This window comes from Festucalex cinctus, chromosome 2, assembly GCF_051991245.1.
Source record: "Festucalex cinctus isolate MCC-2025b chromosome 2, RoL_Fcin_1.0, whole genome shotgun sequence".
Classification (NCBI taxonomy): domain Eukaryota; kingdom Metazoa; phylum Chordata; class Actinopteri; order Syngnathiformes; family Syngnathidae; genus Festucalex; species Festucalex cinctus.
The window spans coordinates 2,478,572-2,490,950 of record NC_135412.1 but is presented as its reverse complement, the minus strand read 5'-3'; the positions used below and the strand labels follow the sequence as shown (position 1 = coordinate 2,490,950).

The following is a 12,379-nucleotide window of genomic DNA, read 5'->3' as shown; positions in this document are numbered from 1 at the left end:
ATACTCTACTGCACATTAATTGTTCAAAGGATTTTTTTGTGTGTGTTTTGTATTAGTTTGTGGCACGTTGACATATCTTCAATAACTTCCAAATAAATACACCACCTTGAATATAACCGCTTTTATTACAGCAGAGAACCTGAGCACGTCAGGAGCACAAGCCGCCTCCCCCCCCCCCCCCGACACATTTGCGAAACCAGCTTTCAACTTTATGTCGCAGCTTCCACTGATGAAATAAGTCCCCGTTTCCATGACACGTGTGCGCAGCGTCACGCCAGAGTCGTTTTCATGCTTACGTATGCACTGCAGCCATTTTCTATACTGCTTGTCCTCATTAGTGTCGTGGGTGAGCTGGAGCCTCGCCCGGCTGACTTCGGACAAGAGGCGGGGATACATGAGTGGTCAGTCGAGCCCAGGACCAATTTTATGGGAACGAGAGCTGTCGGCGTCACAAAACATCGTCTCAGGAAATAAATACACTTTTTTTTTTTTTTTTTTTTTTGCTGGGTTTGACAACATATTTACAAATTCCTTTATACAGTTCACTAAGTCCTAATTTGCATCCAGGTTCTCTCATAAGAAATAAACATCTACAGCAAAAGAAGGTAGTAACACAACTAGTGTTGTTACGATACCGATACTGGTATCAGCAGAGGTGCCGATACTGCATTAAAACAGTGGTATTGGTGACTACTCACAAGTAACATGCCGATACCATTAATTCAACGCTAATATAGGATTTTGGATGCAGCATCTTGTGTCCTGCTCGTGCACGCCATTCACTGATATGTGACATGTTCACTGCATGCCCATCTAAGATATCCGATTGGCCCTTGAATGCTCTGAACCAATGGCAGGACAGCTTTTTCATGTTTAGGAAAAAAAAAACTTAAATATCGGTATGATATCGGTATCGGCCGATACTGCACAGCTGGGTATCGGTATGATATCGGTATCGGCCGATACTGCAAAGCTGGGTATCGGTATCATATCAGTATCGGCCGATACTGCAAAGTTGGGTATCGGTATCGTATCGGTATCGGCCGATACTGCAAAGCTGGGAATGGGCATCGTATAGGTATCGGCTGATACTGGAAAGCTGGGTATCGGTATCGGCCGATACTGCAAAGCTGGCTATCGGTATCGGTATCCAAAAAACGGTATCGGAACAACACTAAACAAAACTGAAAATAAACACGATTGTTGATGGTGAAGGAATACACGGCTTAAAATGTTTTTGTATACACAGTAGAAAGCACAAATGTGTGTGTAGTGTGTGTATGTGTGCATCATCTAAAATTCCATTTCAACCGCACAACACAGTGTTTACTTGGAGACAACCCTGAAGAAGAAACAAGAGCTTTTTTTTTTTTTTTGCACACAGGAAATCATCTCGGACCGCCGCATGTGCTCGTGACAGAACTTTTTTGTCAGGATTGTGTTTTGCGCGACTACGAGTTTGCGCGTGCGCGCGTGACGAGGTGACCGGCGTCTAGTGGCAGCCGCAAGCTCTGACCACCATGTTGCGGTACTTTTTGAGGATGACATTGGAGCTGTCGTCAAAGTAGAGGACGGAGATGGCGTGGAGCTGCGTGGGCGCACAGCAAGGCTTCGGAACCGTGTCCGGGTTGATGAAGTGAACCTGCGTGGGCCCGGAAAAAAAAAAAAAAAAAAAAGAATAAAGAATAAACAGTGGCCATCTTGAGAAGATTTCGGCGTCAAAGATTACTCACGAGCGTTTGCACAATGGCGTGGTTGGTGGCGTTCATGTACGAGTTGAGCGGGAAGGCGCACTCGCCCTCGCAGTAGTACGCCGCGTATCCCTCCGGGGCGATGATCCAGTCCTGGGGCACGAACGGGACAGGAGTTTGATTGACAAAAAAAGCGGACCGCAGGCGAGACGCGCACGTGAGGAAGCTCGTACTTGCCAGCCGAGATCGCGGAAGCTGACGTAGAGCTCGTGTTTCTTGCACGCCTGCTTCTGATCAGCGCTGCTGTTTTCTGCGCGAGGAAGAAGGCGAGACATTTGTCACCCTCAGACAACAATGAGGCCCGGTTGACGCAGCGCAGATCCAGACAGACATTTCGGCAGTTTTTGTCAGATCCTGTCGCAATTTGCTAACGGGCCACCCAGCTGAGAATTAAGTCACTTTGCGGTCGATTTGACTTTCAGCACATGTGCAGGCCTTGTTCGCTTGCTTTTCTTGTTATCTGCGTTACTGTTTACCAGTGACGTGTAAAAGAGCCACAGACCCCACTGTTAACTCATTCACTCGCCGCCATTTTCACATTTCGCAATCCTGTTCGCTCCCGGCTGTTTTACTGGATTTTGACTGATTTTGCAAGGCCCACAGAATATTGTGTTCTATTGCTATAAAAGCATGGAACCTATCAAAAGAAAGATTCAAGTCTCTTCTTTCATCAGGAAAAAAAAGTATGTTTCTATCTGATTCCATTTTGCAGCAATTAGCATTAGAAGAGAGCTAACTTTCATCAGTTTTCACAAATCGATTTAAAATTGTAAGTAATTGAGCTTTTTTTCGACATGGCCCTGGTTGATCTCCTTTGCTCTGCTGCCACCTGCTGGCCGTTTGTGTAATAACTACCATTTCTGCAACCGTTCTTTGCGGTTGAGAGGCCGCATCAAAGCCTTCTGTATGCTCTAGCTTAAAAAAAACAACAACAAAAAAAACGTATAAATATGTCTTTGGGACACTTAAAACATAAAAAAAAAAAAAAAAAAAAAGGATTGCTGTGCTGCATTTCCGGCTAAGAGGGATCCAAGTCATCAGTGATCAAGAGCGACTGGTTCTCATCATCCACTTAAAAGGGACGCTGGTCAAAAAAAAAAAGTTCCAAACAGGGCTCGTGTGTTTGTGGCCCCGCAGCACACCCCAGATGTGCTCTTGCCATAAAAGCCTTTTTTTTTTTTTTACCTCCTCGTAGGGAACACGGACCCAACTGCTCTTGTAATGCTCCTGTAAATAAACAAAGGCGGCCGAGGGATACTCAAAGCTCTGCCAATACGGTCTAATGTTTCAGCGGGTCCCATAAACACGAACCTCTCGCATCCCAATGAAAGGTCATGCAATATGGAATGAATATTTTGTTGGGCTCAAATCTGCTTTAGTGTCATTTGGTAAGAATTTTTTTAGGATAATTTAATTTTCATTGATAAATGGACAAACTGGCAGGCTCCTGGCATGCTTGTTGGCAAATGGATTACAAAATATGATGTTAGGCAGCTGGACTTGATTATAGACGTTTGCAATCTCACAATTTAATCTCGCCAAGATTGTTTTTGGGGCCTGTCAAACAATAAACTTTTCAGATTTCAGATACACACAGATTATTGTGCATATTTCATATTGGATAAAACTAGGGGTGTGCTAAAAAAAATCGATACGGCAATATATCGTTGCGAGCCTCATTACAATACACGTATCGATACGCGGGCGTCCGAATCGATATTGCTCGTTAGGTTGAAATAGGACGTTAACGTTTGGCTTTGCAGCTTGCATTGTACCTAAAAAATAAAAAAAAACAGCAGCGTCTTTGAAGTTAATTGCCTTCAATTAATGCAAAAAATAGCTAACCAATGATTGCACACTGTCTTGCGAAGAAAAATTAAAGCAGAGGAAAAATATCAACATTTATTTCCTTATAAACTTAACATGGCACATGTGTCTTAATGTACCAATTTTCCTATATTTTGTTTAAAAAAACGAAATAGAATGTGTTACATGAAAAAAAAATGCTGTTTTTTCCCCAAAATATTTCAAATAAGCACATTTGAGAGCTGTAATTTTAATACTTTGATATTTTTGCTCACATCGGCTCATGCCTATAAATAAATTTGCCGTGTGTCTGTGAAAACTGCTCCTTGCTCTGCAGTGTGTACACATTTCGACCAGGCATGCCGCTTGGTGGTAAACCACAAGAGCTGCTAACAAAAACATTTTTGTCAACCAGCATAATATACATATCCTTTAGGTATACATATGACTGTTGTTATAAAATGCAAGTAAATTAATGTAAATACGTATCGCCTTGAAGATCATGTATTGGGATACATATGTATCACGATACGTATCGTATCGTATCGTGACCCCTGTATTGTGATACGTATCGTATCGTGACCCCTGTATCGTGATACGTATCGTATCGTGACCCCTGTATTGTGATACGTATCTTATCGTGACCCCTGTATCGTGATACGTATCGTATCGTGACCCCTGTATCGTGATACGTATCGTATCGTGAAGTTGGCGGCAATACCCAGTCCTAGATAAAACTACCTTTACATATTTTTTTTTATAATTAAAACACGTGTAAAGAGCACAGAAGCAAGTTTATGTGTCGTTGACTCCTCCTGAAAACGGTTTTGTCGATCACCTGCAATGTTGGCCACTCGCAGGGCCTCTTGGCTCTTGGCCCCTTTGGAGCGGTTCGGGTTCCGCTGCTTGGCGCCCCCTTGTGCCGAGCGAATGCTTCGCAGGTGCACCTCGGTGGCTTTGAAGAAGGCCACCATGAATGGCTGTTTGATCTGCGGCCCACTCCGACCGATCAGCCCGGCTGCGCGAGGGTTTATACTTTCTCCTGTAGAGGGCGACACAGAGAAGAGTGCCAAATCATTGTCATTGAAAATCAGCTTTCTTGAAATTCAATGTGTGCTTCCTGATTGGAACAGCAATCACACTAGGGATGCACGATATTGGAAAAAACTGACATTGCGATTTTTTTTTTTTTGATTCTGCGATATATATTGCGATATTAAAAATGGCAGAATTTTCACCAGATGACTTGGATAGCGGTTTGGGAAAAATGTGTTTAATTCACCATGACACTATACTGTATTCATAATACAGTCAAACCTCGGTTTTTGAACATAATCCATCCCAGATGGCTGTTCCAAAAGCGAATTGTTCGAAATCCAAAACAATTTCTCCCATTATAATTAATGTAAATAATTTTAATCTGTTCCAAGTCTAAAAAAACTTTTTCCAAGTTTTTTTTATTTTTTTTTTATTTTTTTTTACTATTTTACACCATAAACTGCATTGTATACCGTTTACCATAAATAAAAAAGGGTAGAAATAGACACTGTTTTATTTTAATAGAAGATATCCTATCTAAAATGATGAAAAAAAACAAAACAAAATGCACTTGCTTTCTTTGGACCCATGATTAGGGGCTAATACACGATGCAAAACAAAGATTTGCGTAAATAACAATGAACAGGTCTGCTCCGAAGGAACTTTGAACACGAATGTGCGACGGAGGAAGCATCCTGGGCATTCGAGTGAGCTCGGCTCCCGAGTGAGTCGCGTTCAGGTACGCTCGGCTTTTTTCAGTTTAGTCGAGAGGCGATTTTTTTGGACGAGTTCTGAGACATAATATTCTCGAATTTTCTGGTCGAAAACCGATTTGGTCGAGAACGGAAGCGGTCGACTGTAATTTATATCGTGCTTTGGTGCCCAAATCACTTTACAACAGTGCTTCTCAATTATTTTCTGTCATGTCTGTCTAGTTTGAGTTAACAAAAACTGTCAATGTTTTAGTCTAGTTTTACAGGATATTATTTATTTATTTATTAATGTATTTATTTTTTCAGCAGGTAATGGTGAGCATTTCGGATCTAAAACTATTGCACACAAAATTTGCTGTCATCCTTTTTGATGTAAAACAACTTCACACACAATTACAGTGGCTACTATGGCTCCATGCTACAAGCTAGTGCTACAAGCTAGCATTTTTAGAGGTTGGATTAACATTGTTGTTGGAACGTTATAGCCGTTGGATTAAGGTTAAATTATAACTATAATTTATTTATTTTAACCTTTCCCCGTAAATCCACCTCCTGTCTGTCCCATGTGTTTGTGCATGTTGCACTTGCTAGCTGCAGGTCAGACCCGATTTGACAAAATCTGATCATTTTCTTCTGTCTTTTTTCATGAACTAAAATGTCCATAGATTTTAGTCCAGTTTTTATTTATGTACATTTTCACCTCATCTTCATTAGCCGATGAAAATGCAGACTGATTTTGTCCCAGTTTTTGCTTATTAACGAGGGTTTTATTCTAGTCTAGTCTAACTAGTTTTCGTCGGGTGAGAAATGTGTGTTAAAATTTTTTTTTTCGTTTTCATTAACTCATTCACTCCCAAAGACGTATTTATACGTTTTTTAGGTTTTTGTTTGCTAGAGTTTTTGTATGAAGGCTTTGATGCAGTTTCTGACCTGAAGTGGAAGCTTAAAGCGATGGTAGTTATTACAAAAAAAAGTTTCATTCATGAAACAGATGAAGCACACTTTTTTTTGTTTTTTGTAATAACTACTATCGCTTTAAGCGACCACTTCAGGCCAGAAACTGCATCAAAGCCGTCATACAAAAACTCTAGCAAACAAAAACCTAAAAAACGTATACGTTTTTGGGAGTGAATGAGTTAACACAAAATTACACTTGAAAATCGTTTTTTCATTCATCCATCCATCCATGCGTTTCCCTAACCGCTTATTGCTTGTAAACACATTTTACCTTCTTGAGTGCTTACGCACCCATCAAAGTGTGAAATGAAATTCATGGTTAACATCAAGGCCTTCACTTCCTTGTGTGTTCCGCGTGGGTGTGTTGGCACACGCGTGTGTGGCCCAGTGCTCGCGCAGAAGAATGTGCGTCCGATCGGCGTTCGGTGGTAAATCAAGGCTCCCGCTTGTCGCCGCCGGCAGACCGTCCCGCGTGCCTGCCTGCACACGCTCGCCCGTAACCCCTCACAGGGACCTCAACAGACGCTCGTTTAGTTGCAGCGTTAAACATGAAAGCATCCGTTTTGCTTGGCAAGCACGCAACATCCTGCCAAGCCGACAGACATCGTGTCATCAATCACGCGCTTGTAATCAACGCCGGTTTGTTGACGGTGTTTTCCGAAGACTAACAAACGAGGCTGGCGATGACGACCTCAAGCAGTCGCATTCGGGAAAATGTGATAACGTGACATACTCCCTTGCAAGCATGCTAACCATGCTGCTGCTATGATGGACTGCGGCGGTATTGTCTGTTTGCTCCACCCACATTCAATGATGGTGCATAAGTGATACGCTTAAGTCGGTGGGAGGATCTGTGCAACGTCGTGTCTTTTCTGACTTCAGCACATGGGAGAATATGCCCCCTAATATTAATAATAAGTAATACAGTGTTCCCTCGTTTTCCGCTGGGGTGAGGTCCCAAAAAATACCCGCAATAAATGAAATCCGCGAAGTAGTTAGCTTTATGTTTTACAACTCTTATAAATGTTTTAAGGCTCTAAAATCCCCGACCGCACAATTTATACACTTTTCTCATTGAGGCATTTACATGTTCTCACATTTCTCTCTTGTTCAAACTTTGACAATGTTCAAACCTTCATAAATTTTATAAAATGGGTATATTACTGTCAAAAAATATGCAAAATTGCACTTAAAAAAAAATCTGTGATACAGCGAGACCGCGAAAAGTGAACCGCGTTATAGCGAGGGAAGACTGTATGTAAAAAGCTTTTTTGGCAGGATTTATTTGTTTTTTCTTTTGTGATGTACTCTAATGGTAAAAGTGTCTAAATAGCAGTGGAATTATTCAGCACAATGAAATCGTAGGCAGCAATTTTCACAAATCTATTTCAACTTGTGAGTAATTGAGCTTTTTTTTCAACATGGCCCTGGTTGATCAATTAGCATTAGAATATAGCTACGTTTCATCATTATTCACAAATCTGTTTAAAACAGTGGGGAAAACAGCTTGTTGTATCATGGCCCTGGTTGATCTTTTATACTCTGCTGCCACTGCTGGCTGTTTGTGCACCATTTCTGCAACTGTTCTTTGCAGTTGAGAGGCTGCATCAAAGCCTTCTGTATGCTCTAGCATAAAAAAAACAAACAAACAAACAAAAAAAAGAACGTATAAATACGTCTTTGGGACACTTAAAACAAAAAACGTATTTATATGTTATTGGGAGCAAATGAGTTAATTTGGTGCTATAGTGAACTACTGTCTTTCTTTTCAAGCTGCCCAGTTATGGATGCTCGTGACACTCACCGTTCGTGCCCTCGAGAGCCAACTGCAAACCCAGATTTCTTCCCGGGTTGAGCACCCAGTGGTTGCTGGTGGCCGTCACATCAAAAACCAGCCAGCCCTCTTCTGCAGCCCAGATGACTCGCGAGTCCAGGAGAAAAAGGTCAGACTCTCTGCGCAGAGAACAAGCGAAGACGAGACGTGTCAAAACCCAAACGGCCGCAAGGAGCAGCAGATGGATCGGAAGGAATTGCAAGCAAAGAGGGAGGTCGGGAGGACGGAGCAGGGGGCCCTCCAGATGGCGAAGCCCAAGGGAACACTTCATTTCTTTAATTGACAATAATGGCTTTATAAATGACGGGCCGTTCGTACAACACGCACGCAGTCCATCACTGGCTTTTGTTTTGTCGTCATGAGTCAAAAAGAAGAAAGACAGTGAAAGACTCAAGGAAATCCAGAAAGAAGAAAACAGTTGTGGAAAGAAGAAAAACTAAATGGCGCAGGGTCAGACACATTGCTCCACCAAGTACCTTTGTGATTTTTGCGCCTTTATGGGATGGAGAGTAAAATCCCTTGTCCTTTATGTGGCCATTCTGTCCCCAATAGACTATACAGACTCGATAATAATGATTTCCTCCTGTTGTAAATTCCTCGTTTTTGCTACATTTGTGTAAGCGTTAGTTTAGTGCTCAACTTGTTTATTCTACATCAGGCATCTTGTTAAGACAGTTGAGGGCTCCTTCGGTGCTTCATTTTACATCAGGCAGATTATTTAACAACTAAGAGGTCCTAAAAACAGGAAGTATAGAGTCCATTGGCCGTTCACGGGAGTATCCCCGGCAGATTTGGATGTGCACATACATACTATACAGGACTGTCTCAGAAAATTAGAATTTTACATATACATACATATATATATATATATATATATATACATATATATATATATATATATATATATATATATATATATGTATATATATATATATATGTATATATATATATATATATATATATATATATATATATATATGTATACATACATATATATTAGGGGTGTGAATTGCCTAGTACCTGACGATTCGATTCGTATCACGATTCACAGGTCACGATTCGATTCGATACCGATTAATCCCGATACGAATTTATAAGTCGATTGTTGCGATTTTTTTTCATTCAAATTTAGAAAATACTAATCAGTAAGCTTGTAGAGTGTAAGATTTATATGAAAATGTATTATTTATGTATCTGAAATTTCAGTCTTATAGAGGTTGTAATCTGTTTCATGTTTGAACAGCATTAAAATAAAATATTAAGGCTTAATGTTCCGTTCATATAACATTCTTCCATGCTCAAGGTGTGAATCCTAACCCGAAGTCAGATGTTTTGTTGAATATTTTTCCATTAAAAATGGAAGTTTAAAAATCGATTCACACATATAAAAGAAAAAAAAAAAAAAAAAAAAAAAAAAAAAGGGCAATGATGATAAGACATTGAATCGGTAAGACTACCGAATGAACAATTCTGAGCTCTTTAAAAAAAAAATATATATATATATTCGATTCAGCCGCCTATTGAATCGATTCAAGAATCGCGCGATGTAGTATTGCGATATATTGCCGAATCTATTTTTTTTTAACACCCCTAATATATATATATATATATATATATATATATATATATATATAATTGATAGAATTTATATAATATTAAATTTAATTGTGATGTGGCTGATTGTGTTGTTTTTTTTTTTTTTTTTTAACTTGGTCTGAGGAAATATTCTAATATTTTGAGATAGCATATTTGAGTTTTCTTAAGCTGTAAGCCATAATCAGCCATATTAAAATAATGAAAAGGCTTGCAATATTTCAGTTGATTTGTAATAAATCCAGAATGTATGGCATTTTTGCTTATTTAATTGCATTGCAGAAAATAATGGACTTTATCACAATATTCTAATTTTCTGAGACAGTCCTGTATGCGGTGACAGTAGTAAGGAAAAGAATACTGACATAAACCGAAAATAGTGGCAAAAAATGTAATTTAGTGTTGATGAAACCGTTTGGTTCGGCTTGAAATATTGACGGACTGACGATGACGGATGTGTGTCCTGACTCTTGACGGACGCCAAATGACAGACCCACACAATTTATTAACGCACCCACCTCTGGTCTCTACTTGATATTTGTGGGTGAATCAGATATGTAAACTGTATTCTGCTAGTTGTACACCAGTACTTACCATTAGGGATAGACTGATTATCGGCTGGGCCGATTATCGGTGCCGATATTTGACTTGTTGACAAATATCGGCATCGGCCTTTTTACAAATCTGAAGGCCAATAAAGCTGGAATGAAGTTATGCCATTAAATAATTAAAAAAATTTTTTTTATAAATTATGTTTAAATTTTGGAAAACTTTATTTACAGTAGAAAGCTTTAGAAAAGGTATTTATTTATCATTTATTTATTTATTTATTTATTTATTTATTTATTCACTGAAAATACTGGGAAGTCCCAACACTTTTTAATTTATTAAAAATAATACTTTAAAAAAAATAGAAATTATGTTGAGATTTTGGAAAACCTTTTTTTTTTTTTTTACAGTAGAAAACTTTAGAAAATGTATTTATTTATTTGTTCACTGCAAACACTTGGAGGTCCCAACACTTTTTAATTTATATATAAAAAAAATAAATAATAAAATGAATAAATTAAGGAATTGTTGAAATTCTGCCAAACTTTATTTACAGTAGAAAACTATTTATTTGCTTTCTTAGTTTTGAATTTAGCTTAACACATGCTGATGACCCTGGAAGTTCCCTACATTTTCTGTTAAAATTTTTAATGAAACAAAACTGTCTATTATTATATGTTTAAAATTAAAACAAAAGTTTATTATTATTATTATTTTTTACACTATTATTTTCTCTTTTACTGCAAATGATATCGACTTGAAATATCGGTTATCGGCCTCCTTGACGACTAATAATCTGTATCGGCATCGGCCCTGAAAAAAAATGTATCGGTCTATCACTACTTACCATAGCACAATTTGAGACAAATAAAAAATAAACAGGACTATTCACCTGTCAGAATGTTGCTCCAACACTTGGTAGATGCCGATTCGGAAGGTTTCGTTATCAAAGCGTTCATGAACGAAGTCTTTATAAATCCGAAACTCAGCAGCGGTGACCGCCTCGCCCTCGGGAATCTGGGACAGGTCAAATCGGAATTCTCGATGATGCCGTCGCACTGGCAGGAATTCCTTGTCGTGCTCCACTGCAAGAAGGAAACAAAAGTTGGCTTCAGAGATTTGTTGATGGGTGACCCATCATTGCATCACATGTCGTTATGGAATTGCCTTTGACAGTCATCGGTTGTAAATAGCTGATAGTTGTTGGGAAGCTGGTGATTGCCACATAAACTCATTTGCTCCCAATAACGTTTAAATACGTTCTATTTTAAATGTATTAAGTGTCCCAAAGACATTTTTATGCATTTTTATGTTTTGTTTTCTTTTTAATGCTAGAGCATACAGGATCCTTTGATGCAGCCTCTCAACTGTAGAGAATGGGTAAGAAAAATTGTAGTAATTACAAAAATGGCCAGCAGTTGGCAGAAGAGTATAAGAGATCAACCAGGGCCATGATGAAAACAACTTCACAACAAACAACTTCAGTGAAAATGGCTGGGAGTGAATGAGTTAAGCGCATTAATGTGCTTTGTCTTGATGGTTGTGGCCTACGAGCTAAAAGCGACATCTGGTGAGCACTATGATAAAGACGCAAGCACATTCTGACAAGTTTACAAGCATCTCTCTTATACCCCCCCCACTCAGCCCCAGAGAGTCATCCAGTACACCCCTCATCTGGTTCTCGTGAGTTGAGAATCCATGTTTGGAGTACACACTTCCAATCGCCTCCTCAGCGCTAACTGCCCCTTGGGAAGTGACCCCCCCAGATCATCCCCACCACCCCTCAACATGTTCCTCTTATGTCTCAGCAGGACGTCCCAGGGATCAGGGTCAACTTTCAACATCTCACACAGACACAAGACCTCACACATACCCACAAACACTTAGGCGCCTATTCACTAAAGGTTTGCGTCGCCTTTGCACCGCGCTAACCGTTCAAAATGGAGCAATCCGGGAGCGCCTAATTCACGAAACACGCGCAGATGGGGACATCCGTCACGAAGTGCGCTGCCAACCAGATTGCGCCCCGGTGCGGCGGTGTCATTTTTGCGCGTATGTAAATTAGGTAATTTGCATACGTTTGACGCAAAATATGCCCATCCCAATGCAAATGAGACTTAGACTTAGACTTGACTTTA

The 12,379-nt window shown here is 39.6% G+C and overlaps 1 protein-coding gene across 2 annotated transcripts in view; it reads right to left on the bottom strand.

Annotated features, from left to right (window-relative positions):
• Positions 1-202: 202 nt before the first annotated feature.
• bmp7b (bone morphogenetic protein 7b) overlaps positions 203-12,379 on the bottom strand; it is a 31,944-nt gene continuing 19,767 nt past the window's right edge. Inside the window, exons 2-7 of one of the 2 annotated variants that reach the window (XM_077512105.1) lie at positions 11,134-11,326; positions 8,070-8,218; positions 4,396-4,599; positions 1,925-2,001; positions 1,734-1,844; positions 203-1,642 (exon numbers count right to left, since the gene is read on the bottom strand). In XM_077512105.1, the coding sequence (XP_077368231.1) occupies positions 1,493-1,642; positions 1,734-1,844; positions 1,925-2,001; positions 4,396-4,599; positions 8,070-8,218; positions 11,134-11,326 (884 nt within the window). In that variant the 3' untranslated portion in view covers positions 203-1,492. The remainder of the gene's footprint in view (positions 1,643-1,733; positions 1,845-1,924; positions 2,002-4,395; positions 4,600-8,069; positions 8,219-11,133; positions 11,327-12,379) is intronic. The other variant, XM_077512106.1, reaches the window with a different exon arrangement.